Source organism: Notechis scutatus, chromosome 4 (genome assembly GCF_049901735.1).
Source record: "Notechis scutatus isolate UNSWTSFEM ecotype Mainland chromosome 4, rNotScu1.2, whole genome shotgun sequence".
In the NCBI taxonomy this organism is placed as follows: domain Eukaryota; kingdom Metazoa; phylum Chordata; class Lepidosauria; order Squamata; family Elapidae; genus Notechis; species Notechis scutatus.
The window spans coordinates 21,506,296-21,526,716 of NC_142012.1; the positions used below are offsets into that span (position 1 = coordinate 21,506,296).

At 36.1% G+C, this 20,421-nt stretch overlaps 1 protein-coding gene across 1 annotated transcript in view; it reads left to right on the plus strand.

Annotated features, from left to right (window-relative positions):
* The first annotated feature begins 6,608 nt into the window (after window positions 1-6,608).
* Window positions 6,609-20,421, plus strand: part of BANK1 (B cell scaffold protein with ankyrin repeats 1) — a 183,051-nt gene continuing 169,238 nt past the window's right edge. Inside the window, exon 1 of the mRNA XM_087962904.1 lies at window positions 6,609-6,722. Coding sequence (XP_087819030.1) covers window positions 6,707-6,722 — 16 coding nt within the window. The 5' untranslated portion in view covers window positions 6,609-6,706. The remainder of the gene's footprint in view (window positions 6,723-20,421) is intronic.

A 20,421-nucleotide genomic window follows, 5' to 3' on the forward strand; every position in this document is an offset into this window, starting at 1 on the left:
ATGATGGTGAGTTGTCCTTCACAAAGCCAGAGAGGGATTGAACTAGACGCTTAGTTAGTGAGAGTAAGAGAATTCTGTGAGATTGCAGAAATTGCAGAGCTTCTCTTGTGCAATGGTTCAAATGCTGGAACAACTGGGAATGTCTTTGATTCAGTCATGCTGTTCACCTCAAACTACCTCTCAGAGTTGGAGGAAGGAGCACTATGTATGCCAAAATAAACTCCTTGATGAAAGGTAAGTTTTTTTTTTTTTAAAAAAAACAAGTTTTATTAAAAGTTTCAACAACAAACAAATCATTACATATTAAATCTTTCCCTGTCTTTCTACAAAAATTTCCCCAATATTCTCATAAAACACAAACAAACACAAACAAACATAAAAAAATCTTTTAGTAAAGTACCTTGGCCCCAGTTACCTCTCTTTGCATGGGCAGCGCATATCACTCTTCACAATTCTATCTTATTTAATCCATCTTAATTAAATCATTAAATTTGTATCTTTTGCCCATTCATTATCTCCTCTATCTCTTCTTATAATAAAAAGAATTTCTCCTGAAATCACTAATCAGAGTATGATGCCTTTCTATCCTCCCCCTAAGTTAGTAAAATTAACATTCAACATAACAAATACCCAATTTGGTTCTGCTTGGTACATTCTATCCACCAAAAATGTTTAAATACATTGTATCCTCCTTTCCTTCAATATTTTATTACATTTTAAAAATCAATCATTATTAAAAACTTCAACATTTTAATTTCTTATTAAATCTTAAACCATTCTAAACCATTCTAATTTACTATTTCAAATATAAATGTTACAATACCATCTTCTGTACCTAGCAGAATCTTTCTTACAGAAGTTTATATTTCATCCTTTATCTCTAAAAAAAATCCTCTTCTCCCATCCAATTTTAAAGCTTTGAGGCTTTTCTCCGCCTTTCCCCTTTCTTTCTTCCCCACCAAATCTTCCTACCCCCCTTCTTCTTCTAACCTCTGCCTTGCTGGGATCCCTTCTCTGTTGTGTTCCTTTTTCTCTTGTTTGCTATCATTATATTTACTTTGCATCATATTTTTCTCTTTCTCAAATGTTTTTTTAGATCTTAAGTCCTTCATTTTCCTTGCTCTCTTCCTTCCTTCTTCCTTAGATAAGTTTTGGGATTCAATGAAGATGGCGTCTTCGTCTCTTCCTTGTTGTTCTTCTTCTGTTTCCATCTGTTCCATTGTCTGTTGGTAATTGACCAGCGCCATTTCTAGAAATAGAAAAGCTTTTTCCATGCCATCTTTACAGGCTGCTTTTGTTTGCTCATATTCATCCCTCAGGTCTTCAAAAAGGAAAGCCATTATAAATAAATCTTTTCTTTTCTTTATTCCTCTTTCTTCTTACACCAACCAAATATTCCGAGAGAAAGGTAAAACAATCCCAAAATCCACAATCCTCAATAAATCCAAGCAAGCCAAAATTCCCCCTTCCTCTTCCAGGGGTGGTATCAAACAAATAAAAAAAAAAAAGAGTCCAAATCTATATTTTAAAGCCTTATTAAAATTATATTTCTGTCCTCAAATCTTCAAGGCATCTCCTCCAACAAGATCCAAATTTATATATTTTCTTTATCCTCTCCCTTCCGGCTTGATTCCGTCGGGAGGGAGAGTAAACTTTCCTTTCAGCACCTCAAAATAGCCGCTTTTTTTCTCTTGTGGAAAAAATCATCAAAAAACCATCTTTTCCAGGAATTAAATTAGATAAATCTCAAAGCCCTGGAGTCGACCAAGAAGAACTTTCACTTTCAATAACTTTCTCTTCTTCCCCTGCGCATACTTGCCTGGCTGTCGACTTCTTTGTGGCGGCCATTGCGGACCGCCGCTGCACCGTCCTGGTAAAAGGGGGTTCTGCCGGCCAGGGAGGGGGTCTGCAACACCCCCAGACCCTTCCTCCGGATCCCCCTTACCTTCAGCTACCCTGCAGGGCAGCCTTGCTCCGCACCCGTCTGGGTCGGAGCCCCAAAACGGCTAGCGCGGCAGGGATCGCGCAGCTTAACATGAGAATCCCTACCGCTCGCGGGAAGCCGACAAACCGGAAACTCCGAAAGGTAAGTTTTAAAGCTCATAAACAGTAAATGAAACAAGGGCAGATCTGTCCTTTCTGTTTGTCCCATTGCCAATGCAAGCTATTTTCCACTTCCCAAATGTAGAAAGAGATGCTGTCACCTGCCATTCTCCGCCCATTTCACGTGCATCTTGCAGCCATGTTTTTCAGCTTCTACTCAAAATGCTATTTTCCAGCCAGTGGCTATCTTACGCCCTTTGGGGTGCATATTCCGCACTTTGTTCTCTTCTCATAACAGTCTAGAACCAGCTATGATTGTTCAATGTTGGCATATTCCATGTAGAAGGAAATGTCATACTGAAATTTTCCTGGATTTGATACTGTGAACATTTCATCCTAGACTTCTATGTTCTCTGCTCATTAGTAGTTGCTGGTTTGGTTTGGTTTTTAAATAACCTGGTGAGTGATCTAAGAAGGGCCCTTTAAGGCAATGAATTATCCTTTACTATAGAAGTTTATGCATCTTTCAATATTTACACTTCCCAGGGGGGCAGCCTTTCCATTTCTGCCCAGGTGGGATACATATTATTTATTCTGCCCCCACCTTGCTTTACATCCCTGCATGCAGCCTTGCAAAACTACCTTTCCACTGCCTTTATTTTTTAAAATATTATTAAGTTGCAATGTAGGAACTTTACTACTTTATTTCTAGGAAGCCTAAGTATCAGTTTCTCCTTGCTACATTGCTTTTATGCACCTAGGGAGGAACTAGGAGTAAAGAATGACCTACTCCCTGTTAGTTTGATCACCATGACATTGGGGCTGTGTCACAGAGGTCTCCAAACTTGGCAACTTTAAGACTTGTGGACTTCAACTCCCAGAATTCTCCAGCCAGCTATGCTATGATGATACCATAAAGTGCGGGGGAGGAGGTTCTATGTTAGTTCCAAAGGAACTATGTAGGAAGGAGTGCATGAAAACATGCACACATGCAAACTTGTGAGAAAGCAAGCGAATGATTGTGAGCAAAGAACTATCTCTGAAAAGAAAAAAAAATCAGAATGAATAAGAGCGCCTTTGTGTCTTTAAATGCTTTTTACTATTACACTTGTCCTCTTTTCACAGTACAGAATTAATATGTATTAATTAGTATTTATGTGCTTGAATATTACTATTAATTAATATTCAAGAACATACAGAGCCAGGTTACTTGCAGGGTGTCTGTGGCTGTCCCAGCAAATCCAATTGGGTGGATGTGTTCCAAATTTTCTACAATTATTATCTTACAAGATAAAACACCTTCTTGGTTGCAATTCCTACCCAATGGAAAAATCTCCACCTGTGCTCTGGAAGGTCTCAACCCTTTTGGTTTTCTGGAAAGTTGTGATGTTCTGAATTTTCCCTCAGGTGCTTGACCGAGATGTTAAATAAGCTCCAAGTAGATATGATTTGTGCTGCAAGTTTGTTATACGGTGCCTTTGTTATTATACTGCAGTCCTTTTAACTGGGCAATCTGTGGGCTTATAGAGAATACAATACAATGCAATGCAATGCAATGTGATAGAGTACAATACAGTACAATACTCCAACTTTATTAATAATATAACTTTATTATATTTTCTGAGGGAGATGGGTAGCTAAGTACTAAACAAATAAATAAATTTTGTTTATTGTTGCTGGCCAGAGTTCATATTTTAGATGGACAGCATATATAGGTGAAGGTGTTACTATATAAATGTGAATACCTTCTAGGGCAGTATATTCAAACAGCATTGCTGCGCTAAACATTTTTTTTAATAAGATGGAGCAAGGACTTTCAGTCCTTCCATGCTTGATTTTTGGATTAATAAAATCCATAATAATTTGAAAAGTAATCCAAATTATGTAATTAGTGGGTGTCTGACTTCTTGAAATGTCTGAGTTTTTCTCTCTTTTTCTTTGAAGAATAGCTACAGTAACTCTACAACCTCTACAACCTGATAATCATGTTAGATCCTCTAAATCTTTGGAAATATCAGTATTCTGGTTTGATAAGGTTTGATGCATTTTAAAGATTTGTTTTTAAAAAAAGAGAACCATGGATAGGGCAGGGAGAAGTCTTAATTAAACTCTACTTATTAAATCATCACATATAAATCTATGATATAGTTCTCCACTTGAGCTAAGCCTATGTAACTGGAATTATTAGCAGAAAAAAAAAAGAATATAGAGGGGGGAAGTAGTATGTGAGAGTACATTGTTTGCAAAAATTATGTCTTAGAAAAAAAGAATACAAGAACATGAATGGAGATTGGAAAAATGAATACAAAATATTTATTGATTTTATGTATTGTTAAAAATATATATTCAAAATGGACACATTCATGTCTCCCTGGGTACAAATAAGAACTGTAAGAGGACAAACCAGTATACTCAATTAAAAGTAATTTTCAAGATTTGAAAAAGATTGTATATCTTAGAAGCTGTCTTGTCTGAAGCCCAAATGATATTTCTGCTGTCCATTGGCATTCTTGCATAGAATTTGCATACTCTTATAGAAAAATTGCAATGCATTATGTTAGATAGCTCATAATTGGTTGCCATAGATAGGAAAAATAGGAAAGTATTTTTAATACATAACTGTAGAAAGTATTTTTCTTCTTTTATCAAATCCAATTCTTTGTAGAATAAAATTGAATTCACATCTTGTTTATAAATGAAGAATTGATTTCATCGTGCACATTCCATTAAATGAGGAAAAGATATTAAAGGTGTGCAATAAATTGCTGAAGAAGAAATGATTAGAACAAACCCAGATAGCTGATAGAAGACCCAAACCATCAGAGAGTAAAGCCTATTTTATGAATAATGTAAAAGAAAAGGGGAAAACTTTATTACTATAAATGAAAGGCAGTTTCTGAGAAAAGAAAGCCCCCTTTTTCTTATAGAGGAGATTCTCTGTAGTCTTTTGCAGCCAAAAAGAAACTCACTTAAAAAAATATGAATTACGTGCAGGATGGTGTATCCATATATTCTGCTATGTCAGCTGAATTCATCTCAGTCCAATTATGAATTCACACCCAAAATAATAAGTAGAAAAACACATGAGACTGTATATGCAGAATATAAATGAGAGAGTTCATCTTTCAATAAACCGCTACTTCACGGAGAGGGTTAGGTTCAATCTCACTGTACTGAAGTGCTTGCTTTACAGATCTGGATAGTATCTCTCACACATGTATGCTTAATTTACATCATGACCCAATTGCATTCAAAACTGGTACCATCTTGAGTCAGCTTTTAATTGTAAAACATTGCAAGCATCCAACACTGAGGAAAGATGAATCTTAAAACTTTGCTAACTTTGGATTAAAGTCATTATTGATCTTTAGCTTGTTTAGCCTTTTTTTTAAAAAAATGTAGAAATTATTTTATTGTAAATTGTTTTAATTCATCATATATCCACTTTGGAATATAGTAGTTTGGTTGATAAAAAAAAATAGAGTTGAATTGCACCTACACTTAGAGTAGGGGGAATCTTTAGATTGGTAAAAGAAAAGGATGCAATGGAAGAGTGGAAATACTCCTTTCCAAAACACTCTGACCTTGTCAATAGGCCATAGATGGGGGATAACAATTGTGTAAAAAGTAACCCAAATTAAAGGACACAAACAGTTATTCCTAAGCAGGTTAACACATCAGACAGAACTGGTTTGTTTGGGACTAATTTTCCTTCAGTCAAATAATTGCTCATCAAACAATTTTTTTGAAATTTAATTGCCTCATCCAACATCTATGACTGAGATGAATTCCTAGAAAATCCTATGAAAAAAACAAAGCCTTCTGGTTTTCCAGTTTTGTGGCCTGCACAGTTTTTAATCTGTTACACCCACTGTGGGTTATATATATGGGGGGGAGGCATGACAGAACAGACAGAAATAGGTGAGACTTCCTCATTTCACCTGTAGCAATACTATTCCAATGAAAATTATATTTTGTGTTCTATTTGTTCCAATGGGAGGTGGGGGAAAGTGAAATAATAACTTCCTAGTCTTCAATATAAGATCCGGGAGACACACTAAAAATAGAAATGATTATTAGAATGACTAGCTGGAACATTTCATGCCAGGTGCTACCAGAGTATGAAGCAGAGTTAGTTGAGTGGGAATAGGAGTCACAAATAGCCATGTTCCAGTACACAATCTTTCTCTTCCTGCCCTAAAAATACCGATCCCATAATATTGTACTTTTGAAATGAGGATCCTATGCATATCTCTCATCAATGTGTGGATTTGGCCCAAAGTTGACACTCATGATCATTCTGCTACCTTTATAACATGCATAACATTTGTATACCCCTCACAGGTTACATTTTGTTTTTTTTCAGCCTGGAGAGAGGAAACCAACAAACCACACACCAGATCACAACATTCTAAGGTCCTGGGGGAGTAGTTTCATTTCAACAGGAGGCAAACTTCCCCCTTGAGCATTAGCTAGAAGGAAGTCTGTGAGGAAGTCAACACAGTAAGTGATAACACGAACGGAGCCTATTCAGCTTGTGCATCCTCCTTCTGCTAGACAAGTTGAGGAGGCCTGGGAGAAGAAAGCATTGATTCCTCCTTTGGCAGCCGAGCTCTTGCTCTGCCTCTGTGGCAAAGGATCATATCTACCAAGAAGGATAACAATGGCAGGCACTTCAGGTGAGTGATACAGTTGTTGTAGCTGTCACCAGGATGAGATCAGTGCTTACCAAGACATAATTCTGAATGAGGTTCAATGGAGCAAATTGTAAATGAATGTTTAGAGATATGAACCTCTGTGGTCTTTTAATAGACAGGTCTCATATTAGAGGTACAGAATGGTCTATTTCAGGGGTCTTCAAACTTGACAGCTTTAAGATATGCGGACTTGGATATGTTAGCTCAGGAATTGTGGGAGTTGAAGTCCACAAGTCTAAAGCTTGCCAAGTTTGAAGACCCTTGGTCTATTGGATCAAAACATTCCTTGGAGGTTGTTTTTTTTTTTTAAAGCATGTCCTGTCTCTCCCTAACTTAATTGGGATGTCAGAGAGATTGGGTCTGCTAGCCTTCGATTGGTAGTCCATAAAAAAAAACTTTTAAAAAATAAAAGATTGTTAATAGGGACTGTAGGAGGCAGGGAAAAAAGGAGAAACCACAAGTGGATAGGCTTGATACCAACATATGTTATCTGTCCCATCACAACTAGAAAAGTGAAATTTGTTCATTCTATCAATATTTTCAAGAAGCATCAAAAGTCAAGTTTGGGACTTAAGTTTTTTTTTTGTATTTAAATGTATGCAATCATTCTATGCTTTTTAATCTTATCTTTTTAAATATTGTTTTGACTACTCTGAGTTGTTTTAGAATTATTTAGAGTGCCTTAATTTAGCAGAAAAATAAGGATCACAAAGCAGCATAATCTGCATGACTGATTTTGACACTTAATAGGTTTTTCATAATGCCGCCATCTCTGTTATTCATTTATGAATTAGAATTTGATTAAGCACTGGAGGGTTGTCAATTATAGATAGGTTATACATTCTGAATTAGGAGACTTAACAAGACCTTTAATTATGAATACAAGGCAACAATATTACTATGAATTTTATTTGTCTTTCATTTTTGAAATAAAGCATTAATCAGGCCAAGTTTTCCTAATGATTGTGGATTTCATCAAATCTATGTAGAAATGGCTGCTTAAATCTTATTTATTCAGAGGCAAAAAAAAAGAGAAGAAGGGGAAGGAAGGAAAAATTCCATCCCCAATTCTCCCCAAGAGGAAAAGAAATAATTAGTCATAACTGCTCCAATTTAGGGTTCTGTAAGTCATAACTGCTCCAATTTAGGGTTCTGCAACTTTAACTCTTGTAATCTTCCATTGAACACAACCTCGAGGCATACTGGTTGGGGATTATGGAAGATCAAATACAACACACCTAGATTTCCTGTGGTGATCTGGTGAAGAAATGTTACCTGTTTCACCCCCACCAAAACACAAAAAAATAATATTATTGGAAATAATATCAGCAGACTGTTTTTTAGGGACTGAATAAAAATAAAAATATCCTGGGGAAAGTGAGGTAACCTTCTTTTGAGGAGGTTTAACTCAGCTTTAAATTTTAGCTCTTGGCCCAAATACTAACAGCTGCACATTTATATGTATATTCAATATATACTGTATACACATATAAACATACACATACAGACTTTCGAAAACATTTTCTTCCTTGCTTCCTCCTGTAACGGCCTTTGAGAACATATATTTTTCGTGCCTGGCTTTGCTCAATAGTGAAAGTGTGAATGCTTCCTTTTCTGTAGTGTAGTTATCTTGAGGCATGAGGGAAACTTTTTCCAGCTGTTCCAAGGGAAGACCTCATAATGGTCTTTCATGTGGGCTGGGTAGACTCCCACCTGTTCAAACCAAGATATCATTAGCGTCTTTGCCACTCTAATACTCTGGTATCTGCCACTTCAGAATAAGGCACTTTCATAGAGTATCACTTCCATAGAGTATCACTAGGAAAATCATTTCTTGCACAGATCTTATTTTTGTAGCTATAAACACCTCACAACATCGTATTTTCCAAGGCCTTCATTGAAACCTTAATAAGTGCTGGTCTGTGACATGGTTCTTAACTGATGAGTACTCTTCCATTGAAGGTCCATTCAAAAAGGCTAAAAGCTATTCATAATTTCAATATGTCCATTGCCAGTTCTAACTCCAGTAGCTGTACTTGTAATTAGTTTGTTGTTCTTGGTATTTCATTTTAGTTCCATTTTTCACTGGGCTCCTTGACTTTCATTACCAGAACTTGCAACTCATTTACATAGTCAGCTACAGCATCAGGGTAATGTCATCAATATCAAAGTAATGTCATCTTCTTCCAATCTTGCCTCCCTCAGTGTAAATATATTCAGCATTAGACTGAATAAAAAATAATAATAAGCATATAGCACTATCTCTTCATTGACAACCCAGGGCCAGTCTGTTTTGCCATGTTCCAATATCTTCAAATTAGTAATAGAGTTCAAAGGGAATTAAAAAAATAAAATGGGAAACTGAGAAACCTGACTGAAATTTAAGAGCTTATAAAATTCAGAATACTTGGTGTGCCTTATATTTAAATTATTATCAATTTATGATAAATGTGTTGCAGAAACTAAACAAGTCAAAATCTATATGTTAAACAAATGCAAAATCTAAACAGGTCAACTGATATGCGATGAGAATATTGATGGATAATGAATATTATATTTACTGCAAATATATATTCAAATAAATTTGGTTCAAGATGTTTTCATTTGTTATATTATGCCTACATCGATTGCCAAAATATACAGTTCAATTAAAAGTTCTTGTAGAAATTCAGTGTTTACAAATAATAATATTTTTGTATTGGGCGGCAAAGTCATAAAATTCATTAATTGTGGGAAATGATGCACCTCAGAATGAAGAAAAAAAAAAAAAGCCAGCTCTTAAAATCACAATGATTGTAACTCCGCCTGTGGATTTGTACCATATCTTCAGTTTGAGCTTTAGAATATTACAATGAGAACAATTAACTAGTGGAATATGCTTGCCTCTAAGTGCTCCATTACTGGAGGACCTAGTATTGTAGGTACTCCATTGTAGGTGCTCCATTACTGGAGGATTTTAAGAAGAGGTTGAACAGACATTTGTATGTCTCATGCTTGAATAGAGAGTTGGACTAGAACACCTCCAAGATTCCTTCCAAGTTCCAACTCTGTTTTCTGTTGCTCTAAATATATCTTGCCTGATATCAGGTTTCTGGCAGTTACCCCCATTTAAATCATGAGTCTCTAGCCAAACTTCCAAAGCTTAAAAAGGATTTATTGGGAGTTAACATGTTCAGCACTGCCTGGGTGTAGCTGACTCTGAGACACATAATTTATTGTCACTCTTGACCCTGGTTTTCCCTCACCCCCTGGGTATATCGTAATTCATTTCTCCAATGGGACACATTCATAGAAAAGAGTCATCAATCATGCTCTCCAGTTAGAATTTTGCTTGGCAGAAACTTCAGTCACCTAGTTACTATCTTTGAAAACATTTATGGAATGCACTTTTGGTTTGCAAGCTGCCGGGCTGCTGCCCCCTCCCTTTCTGTTGGTACTCTAAAAAGACCATAGAAATAAATATTTTATGAGTTGACACCTGATTTAGAACAGTTTTTTTCAGCTTAGCTAGAAATTCCTAAATTCTTCTTCTAAATTCATTATTCTAATGGAAGATTTTTATGACACCGAGTGCTTCTGCTAGTAGCTGGTTATTTATTTGATTTTAATAACTGTTTTAACTTTCAAAATTGATATAAAATATTTTTGTACGATGTCTAATCTAATGTTACTTTTAACATTCTTACTTAGTTTCAAATAGTTCTCATTTTCTATTTCTTTTTTGCTCCTTTCTTTTCTTTTTTCTTGGTTACACTTTCAAATAACTAAAATAAAATGAAAACAAAATCAGATATATTACCATCCAGGTGGACTTTAAACCTCAGATCAGTTGTATGTGAACTAGACCCAGAGGAATCCTAGAGATTTCATTCTTATTATGCTCTAATATTTAGCAGCAAATCATACAACTGAATCCTTTTATAACTTGAAAATAAATTTGGAGGAAGAATTTATTCGATTTATTCATGTTTTTCTTTTATAAGGCCTTGACAATCAACAGGTTTGAAGAGGCCAGTGACTCTCATTTTAAAGCTCCAAGATCAGTTGGGGTAAAGCAGAAGTTGGGGCTCCCAACTTCTGCTTTACTATCTATCTTTTCTTTTTTTCTCTTTCTCTTGAGAGTAATATTTTTAGTGTGACTAGCACCCAAGTTTAGAAAAGCTCCGCCTATTTCATTTTCCCTCTGCTGTGTACACATATAGGTAGTCCAGTCCTCGATATATGACCACAAAATGCATGTTCCTCAGTGAGACATTTGTTAATTCAATTTTGCCCCAGTGCATCTAACAAATGCTCTCACTTAGGAACCTTTCTTGCCACATTGGCTTAGTAAATCATTGCAGTTTTTAACTTGGTAACAGTTGTTATGTGAATCTGGCTTCCCCGTTGATTTTACTTGTCAGAAAGTTGCAAAAGGTGAATCACAAGACCCCTGAACACTGCAACCATCATAAATATGAGTCAGTTGCCAAGGGTGTGAATTTTGATCATGTGAGAACGTTAGAATTCTTTATTGGCCAAGTGTGATTGGACACACAAGGAATTTGTCTTGGTGCAAATGCTCTCAGTATACATAGAAGAAAAGATACATTCGTCAAGAGTCGAGAATCATAAGGTACAACACTTAATGATAGTCATAGGGTATGATAAGCAATCAACTCATACTAGGAGACAATCAATATAAATCGTAAGGATACAAGTGACAAAGTTACAGTCATACAGTCACAAGTGGGAGGGGGATGCCACAAGTGGGATGGGGGATGCGACAAGCATGGGGGATACTGCAATGGTCATACGTGTGAAAAACATAAGTCACTTTTTTCAGTGCCATTGTAACGTCAAACAGTCACTAAATGAACTGTTGTAAGTCAAAAACAATCTGTACTAAGGTAGAAATTAAAACTGCAATAAAATTGGTCCCAGGGAAATCTCAGTTTCACAGGGTTTTTCTACAGTGTCATCTAGATTTCAGAAGAGATAAGGACTAGTTAACGCCTACTCAGACAGCAGTTTTTGAACTTTTATTTCGATTCCACAAAAATGGAGCTGGTGTGGGCTTAATTGATTGCAGTAGAGCAGTTATTTTCATTCTCCTCTTGGCAAGTCATGCTAAGCCTCTCTCTACAAACATGATTCATGCCCTGGGATTCTATCAAGGACCACAATGTCAATAGATGCTCCCCCACAACACTTACAGGCTGCAAGCAGTCCTTGCCTTACTTAGGGACTGCTTGAAGTTACTACAGTATAAGAAATAAAGTAGCTTTGCAACCAATCTTCACATTTACAATCATCACAGTGTCCTGAAATTATATGATTGCCATTTGCATGCTCCCAACAAATATAATTAACGGAGAACGCAGAAGTAAAAGACAAAGTCACAGTCAGAAGATGTCTTGCTTAATGACTGAATGGGAAGTGACATTGTAAGACTGTCAGAGTTGTATCATTTTCTGCTTAGCGATGGAGTTGTCGCTCCCCATTGTGGTTGCTAAGTGAGGCCTATATGAAATGAAATGCAACCCAACAACTCAGAAAGAATTTCTCATCACTAATTTATATGGTGACTATTTTTTTTTCTAGAACTGCTTACCTTCACATTTGTCGTTGTTTACTTTTTCCATTCTTGCTAAAACCAGATTTTCAGGAATAAATACCCCTCCCACTTTTGTGAGTGTGTATGAACTTTCTTTTCTTTGAAGAAGTCTAATTTTATGTGATTTTATGCACCACTCTGCTAAGTTAACATTGAGTATTATCCTTGTGTCCGTTTCTGACTGCACTTAACAAGCTGTCCTAATTGGAGCCCTCCATGGGGGTTTTTTACTTTAAATCTTCTAATTTAGGATATGGATTATGACAGATGAAATCATGTGAAGAATTGTTATGTAATAGAATAATGAGGCTTTGCAAAGCAATCTTCTGGAACAAGTTGAGCATTCAGGAGATGGCTACATCTGCTCTGAAACTTCAACAGACTATTGCCAAATTTGAAGGCAAAATGTCCATATTTGAGTAGCACCATTTTTTTTCTTTTCTTTTTTTTCAAAGAAGGTGAAAGTAAGAATAAGAGACTTTCTCCCCATGCCATCCCTCTAAATCAGGGTTGTCAAACTCAAAGCCCACGGGCCCATGTGATGCTTAAATCTGGCCCATGGGGCTGGCTGGGAAATAGCAAAGTACCAACCTGTGGTGCCTCTGGCAGCCAACATGGGGCATGGGAGGATCATGTGAGGCCATCCTGTGCCCCATTTTCAATCTGAATGCAGCACTCAGCCGGTCAAAACAGAGCATGGGGGGGCACACAAGGCCCCGTGCCCCATTTTGGCCAGCAGAGTCCTGCAGGAAGTCATCCAGGCTGAAAACAGGGCATGTGGGGCCTTCCACTCCCCCAATACCCCATTTTGGCTGGCCGGGTGCCTCCCCACCTGGCCAGCCCATGGAGAACTACAATGCTGATCTCGCCCACAAAGAAATCCAGTTTAACACACCTGCTCCAAATGGTTCAAATTATCGCCCAATTTCTAATTTCAGGCCGTTTTGTGGGGTTGAAGAGTTAAAGATTGGAATGGGACCAGCATGCTCTGGGACACCTAGATAACATATTAGATCTTTATTCCAAAATTTAGCAATTATCTTCTTAAAACCATCATCTCAGGCAATCTAAATAACTTGTAGAGCAATCTAGACAAAATGGCAGAATATTATTTGTCTGCTGGAACTGAATGAAATATTTTACTTGTCTAGTCAGGAAACAACCTGGTTTCTGCAATTATCTTGGAAACTGTCAATTTTTGGATTCAAAATAGTATGAAGTGAAATATTGGAAACCTCCTGAACCATTTCTGTTATTGTCCTGAAATGCACATATGCTGAAAACTAGAACAGCATGTGCAATGTCTCACCTTACAAGATAAATTAATTTCACTATCTACTGAATGACAGCTACTGTGACAGCTGGCTCTAAGAGCATCAAATCAGCCATTAATGTTCAGTCCATAGTCAGGGAGGAGGTGGGAATAATCTTAATCTCTATATTTTCTTCATAATCAAATTCTTTGTTCTCTATTCTTTGTTCTCTTCATGCAGTCTATGAAGTCATCTATTTTACTTAAAATTATTTTACTAAAATTTTTACAAAATTTTACTTATTGAATAAATAAAAAGCAAAATGCTCCAAATATTCATTTGTTCCCAAGCATATTCAAATGCTTACAGTAAAGCATACATTGGCAGTTCCACCAAACATACAAATTGATTCTTCCACAGTGATGGATTTTTGGGTTTTCTTACAATAATAATGTGGCTGCTTCTGGCTTTTTTTGTGTGTTAAAGCTTCTGTTCTTTTCTGTACAGCTTTACACATTATGACTCATCTTTTATGACATCCATCTTCAGTTCACAGGAGATGCAGTGACAGAATATTTCACTAATGGTTATGCCACACTTGAGTTACAGTTTCTCCCTTCATTCATGAAGATAAATGTCACAAGTATAATACACGTCAAACTTATCTTGTTTTATATTGTTTTTCAGCCTAGAAACATAGTTACAAAAAAGGGCCAGTAGATAAAATTTGAAGAAAAAAAATCAGCACTGTCTCCTGGAACAGAAGTCTACACATGTTGTATCATTTTAATGTGAAATAAAGATCTTTAGATTTACAGTAAGAGCAGTTCCTGAAGGAAGTGTGGACAGCAAAAAAAATTTTTAACCAACTCTGGAGATAACCTTGTACATGTGACAGATTTACCGGTTGATATATGCATATTTGCATGTGTGGGTTTGTGCTGTGTTATTTCTATGTGCCCAAAGTCATGTCCCAAAACAAGTCAGAGTCACCAGAAAAAATCTATATGTAAAATAATTATCAATGACTAATTCAAATATATTAGCTTTAAAACACCCTATGTACAATATTAATGTCATACATGATACGTTCTCTTTCATAAACAAACTACTGCCACATGTGGCTACATACAACTGTATGCATATATTCATTCCCTTCCTACCTTTCATCAGAAACACACAAAGACACAGAGTGCCAGTTGGACCTAGACAGATCTTTAACCTTTATTGTCTGTCAACCAGGGGTAGGATTCTACCGGTTCGGACCAGTTCTATAGAACCAGTTGTTATGATTCTGCGCAGTTCAGAGAACCGGCAAATTGTGGCCCTGGCTGGCCCCGCCCTTCTCCGACTGCTCCTCCCTTCCCAGTCAGTCCTTATCACACATGCACGACATCATGCGCATGCCTGACATTGCTGACTGCATTCTCCCCCACCCAGGTATTTCTTAAGGTATTTCTTTTTTCTCCTCCTGACAATCAGCTGTTCCAATGATCAGCTGTTCTGGGATCCCCCTGCTGTCTCACTGCTTCGCAGGGAGGCTTCCCTGAGGCCCAGGAGGCAAAAAGGGACATGCAGGGGAGTGCTGCGTGATACCCACCCCGCACTCTGGTTTTTGCCTTTCTGGGCCTCAGAGAAGCCTTCTGGGAGCAAAAATGCCCCACCAGGAGCCTTCCCTGGCCCAAAAATGAAGCGCTGGGGAGGTGCTGTGTGGCCCCCATGCACTCCATTTTTTGCCTTTCTGGGCCTCAGGGAAGTTTCCTGGGAGCAAAAACAGCCCTCAAAAGGCTTCCCTGAGGCCTAAGAGGCCCAAAATGGAATGAATGCAGGGGGTGCTTCAAAAAAAGAAGAAGAAGAAGCCATGCCCACCCAGTCACATGGCCATGCACACCTAGCCACAGAACCTGTTAAAAAATTTGAATCCCACCCCTGCTGTCAACCCAACAGATCCTCTGCCTTCCTTAGGGCATTTTCGACTAATCTTGAGGCTCCTAATCTCTGGAGAGCACAATGTCATGCAATCCCCTCAGTTGTCCTTGATGGCTGATACAGGGAGATCACATAATGGAGACACACTGTCCCTGTGATTCTGGACATCTTTTGAAAGCACCAGTACATGTACTTCTTCAGTGTCTGTAATATGAAGACACTCATTCTACTTCGTCTCACCATTCTCACAGGTGGCACAATTGGATACTTTCCTGCAGTTTTCAGATACCCAACATTGCTACAACATATAATGTTATCAGGTTTTATGCAGCAGCAATAGAAGACAACCTGTGCCATAAACCAGTTTTACCTTGTTTGTTGCTCTAAAATATTTTGTATTGTGGAAGATCTAGTTTGCTCCTTCTATAGTCATCTATTGCTCCTAGCTCTCCCTTTAGATTCCTTTTTACATCTTTTTAGACTTTATTGAGTTTTATTTTTATACTTTTTAGTGTTCATAAATATATACAGTATATAAAATTAATATACATAATATATTATTTTGTTGGTTTTTATACTTTTAAATTCTTTGTAACTTACATTTCTGAATATGGAGACATTTCTACCCATATCAGATGTCATGCCTGACAGCTGTATGCAGCCTGAAATATTGTACTTATCTACATTAGTAACTAAAATTTACTATGCAAGTTTGATTTTTATGTATATTATCAGTCTTAAGGCAATGAATAGCTATTTTCATTACATGGCTGAGTTTCAAATAATGATTGCCATTATTGCCTACACATGCATGCACTCTACTCACCCACACCTATTAATGATCAATTCCATAAAATTGATCTTGTTCTCTCTTTTGTCTAGTAATTTGAGCTATCATTAAAATACTGTGGAGTAGTTTCTTTAAAGATTACATTTGTGAAGGGATATACATTATTGATTAGCCCATATAGTCATGCTTAGAATTAATGAAGCTAAATAATCCACATAATATCTGATTGCTCAGAATACAGTATTGATTGTAATAGGTCAGAAGAATTGTAATGCAAAGTTCAGGAGAAGCTTAAGGATCTTCAAAAGAAGTAATAGAAATGGTCCTAGATACAGACCTTAAATTCAGATACAAGCAAACGGTCCTCAGGAAGTTATCTCAGAGACTATAGATTATGTTTGATCATCTAGAACAGCGGTGTCAAACTTGATTCCATTTAGGACCACATCAGGGTTGTGTTTGACCTCAAGGGGGGACAGGCTGGGTGTGGCCAAGGCCAATTTGACATCATTTATGTCAGGGCACCTGTGTTCCACTGATTAATTACTCTCACTATTAGGAAGTTGACTGACTTCCTAATCCTAAGTAACTAGCTAACTAATCTTGATTGGCTCAAGGTTGATTCAACCTTCTATCTTTCCGAAGTCAGTAAAATGAGGACCCAGATTGTTGCAGGCAATATGCTGACTCTGTAAACCACTTAGAGAATGCTCTAAAGCACTATGGAGTAGGTGTATAAGTCTAAGTACAATTGCTGTGTCTGTGTTTGTGTGTGTGCACATGTGTGTGCATGTGTGTGCATGTGTGTGTATGTGTGTGTGTCCCTCCTATGCATAGTCTGCATACATCAGTGCCATGCCTGTTTCAGTCACTGATATTAACATTTCCAATTAAAAGTTGATCAGACATTCAGAAGGATGTCTGACTGAAATTTTGAAAAGGAATGGCCAATATGATTTTAGATTTTTGCTTTAACTGGGAAAGCTTTCTTGTTTATTTTCAAAAATTAATTATACATTTGCTATCTAAACTTTAGTAGAATACATGTTTGAGGTAAAAAAAGGAATTCAGTGTAAGAGTAGAACTCATAGTGGTAAACACAAATATATTTCTACCAATATCCATAATATTTCATTTGGGTGAATGGATAAACAACCCCTTTCTTTGTGTTTCTTCGTTCTAGAAACTACAAGAGTTTCAATGCATAAATAATTAACTCCAGAATAGTTCTGTAATTCAACAGGATTTTAATTAACTGTTGCAGTAGTTACCAAGGAGCAGTTCTTGGTTGACTGAACTCTTAATGTTCTGTACTAATGGAGAAATTATATTTTGATATTCAGATTTAATCCTTAAAATCAATCCCATGTAATAATTATGCAATAAAAATCAACTAGTGATTTTAGTTAAAGAAACAAAACAAGGAAACCACTATTATCTGTCAGAATTATCTTTAAGTATTAAAAACATTTGGCCAATTATTTATTAAGAAGAAATAATTACTGAAGTTGTCTAAATATGGATTGACTTTCAATGATATCCACAAACAAGAGTTTTGTCCCACAGTCTTTAATGAAAAACTCAAATTAAAGTCTCCAGATTTACCATTGGTTTATGTAATTCTATAAGATTGCAATTGAAGTCTTTCAATACTTTATAATTAGATAATTTTATTTTTTACTATTAATAAAATAATATTGCCTCCACCATTATTATTAACAGCATAAAGTAATTGAATTTATATAGCCACTCATCTCACCAAACCATCTTCTTTTAGAAAGAACAAATTTATTTAGTGATACCTAAAAAACTGAGTGGACAAAAGTTGTTATATGTCAATTGTTATATGTGTTGGTTTACTGTAGCGGTTATATGTGTTGGTGTACTGTAAGCTAACTGCACAAAACAAAACTGTAATATGTGTTGGTGTACTGTAAGCTAACTGTGCACACAACAAAATTTGGGCATATTTGAATTTTTTGTGCTTAGTGACTTATTTTGATTTTAAAAATACCAAACCTTCATTCTGACATTTTCTTCTAGAATAAATCCCTAAAACCTGAAGTAGTAAAAACCTAAGCATGTTACCCAAGCCACTGCATTCCCCTATTAGAGCAAAACTTGCTGTGTATTTGCAAATTAAACAAGTTATGAATGAATGGAGTTTCTGTGAAACTTTATAAATTAAAAATAGACCAAGGGCCCCATCAATAGCAAGAATACATGTTATTAAAACTAGATTTTGTTCAAGATTAAAAACTGTCAAAATCAAGCTGATATAAAACCTAAGCTGTCTGTTTTATTTGAAAGATTTTTCTACCACAAAGAAAAAAATCATAATTAACAATTTCCCATGGCCTTCTTTAATGATATAATCGAATTCATACTAGAAAGAAGTAGGCAGATAAGAACCATGCTTCATGTTAAAAACCTACAAAAATCAAACAAAAGTTTGCCATACTTAAATTTCTTTTCACTAGAAAACAAAATTTATATTATTTATTGATCACTTTGGCAAAATTATTTTGTAACAGTACAGTCAAAAGGAATGGCCACGTAAAAATCTTATAATGTACACTTCAATATCCAGACGTTTTCAGAATTACTATATGTCCTGCCCATTATTTGTTTTGCTTTTTTCTAAGCAATCTTAATTCCACTGACATTTAGGTGCCCTATTCTATATTTAGTAAACCACTGTATTTATTTCACTTAGTAAACACAAGAAATACAATAGCCAAGATGGAGAAGCATTCGGTGATTTGCTGTTTCTGTGAAATCTATGAAGTAAAGGTCCATTTGTTTATTTATGTATTTATTTGTGCCTTTGAGTCAGAGTTGACTGCTGGCTATAACTTGGACTAGTTCTTGCAGGTTTCTTGGCAAGATTTCAGAAGTGATTTGTGTCTACTTCCTAGGGCTAGGGCAATATAACTGGCACAAGATGGCTCAACTGGCTTTGTGCCTAAGGCAGAAGTAAACTTCACCATTTTTTAGTTTCTAGCCCAGTGCCTTAACCACCATACCAAACTGGCAGAGGTCCATAATCATTGTTTATTGGTGGTAGCACTTATTCCTCAGAATAATCTGAGATAAATCCAGTTGGCTCCATTTAAAAAAAATTAAACTATTCAAGAGGAGTTGTCGCAACTGATAGAATGCACAATATTGTTAATTTACTTTATATTTAGGGACTTAGTTTAATTGTAATTTTAGCCTTACCAAATATATTTCAATTTTTAGTTTTTTTGCTGCTGTTAACCTTCAAAAAGCTGCAATCATCTGGTCAGAACTTCCATACTTTTAGCTTAGCCTGGGATGGAGATTAAAGTTGCTTTTATATAGTAGACTTAAAACAAAAACAAAAACTCTACATCAGCTAATTGTATTCCAACATGGAATTATATCTTACATCAGGATAGACTAGGTTCGGAATCTCTGACTAGCTCAATGACATTTAGTAAGTTTCTCAGCTAAGAAGAATAATCAGCCAAAATCAAATAATTGTCTATATCCCACTAAATGTGTGTCAACAATGGATTGAATTATATTCCCCCCCCCCCCCAACAAAAATGTTATTTCAGGAAAACAATAATTTAATAATTAAAATAAAGTAACCTTCTCTAACTAGCATCTATCTAGAGATTTCTCAGCCAACATAACAATTACTGTGAATCCATATGTTAGAGGCTATCAAGGATAAGAAAATTAGATCTACAGTTAGGGTAATTAGGTTAAACATGAACCTAACTGATCAGATTTCAGTGATGTTATTCATTAAGGATATTTGCTGCGATCAGATATTCTGTTGTTATCCATTATTTTCCATGAGAAAGGAGTTAAATTAACTGTGTTTAAATCAATGTTTGAAAGTCTTTTATAACAGTATGAGCTGGATGTCTGGAAATTTTCCCCACTCTCATCACTGAAATCCTAATTATAGTTCTTTCCTCTCACAACCTGAAATGCAGAATACACCTTAAAATGGCTTGCATGTTGTGCTCAGGCAAAAATTGCAGGTAATAGTTAAAATGTAATTGTATTCTATCTATAAAGTGAACCTATATGCGTTTGTAGTTTTAATTATAATTCATATGTACATTAATAGGAAAG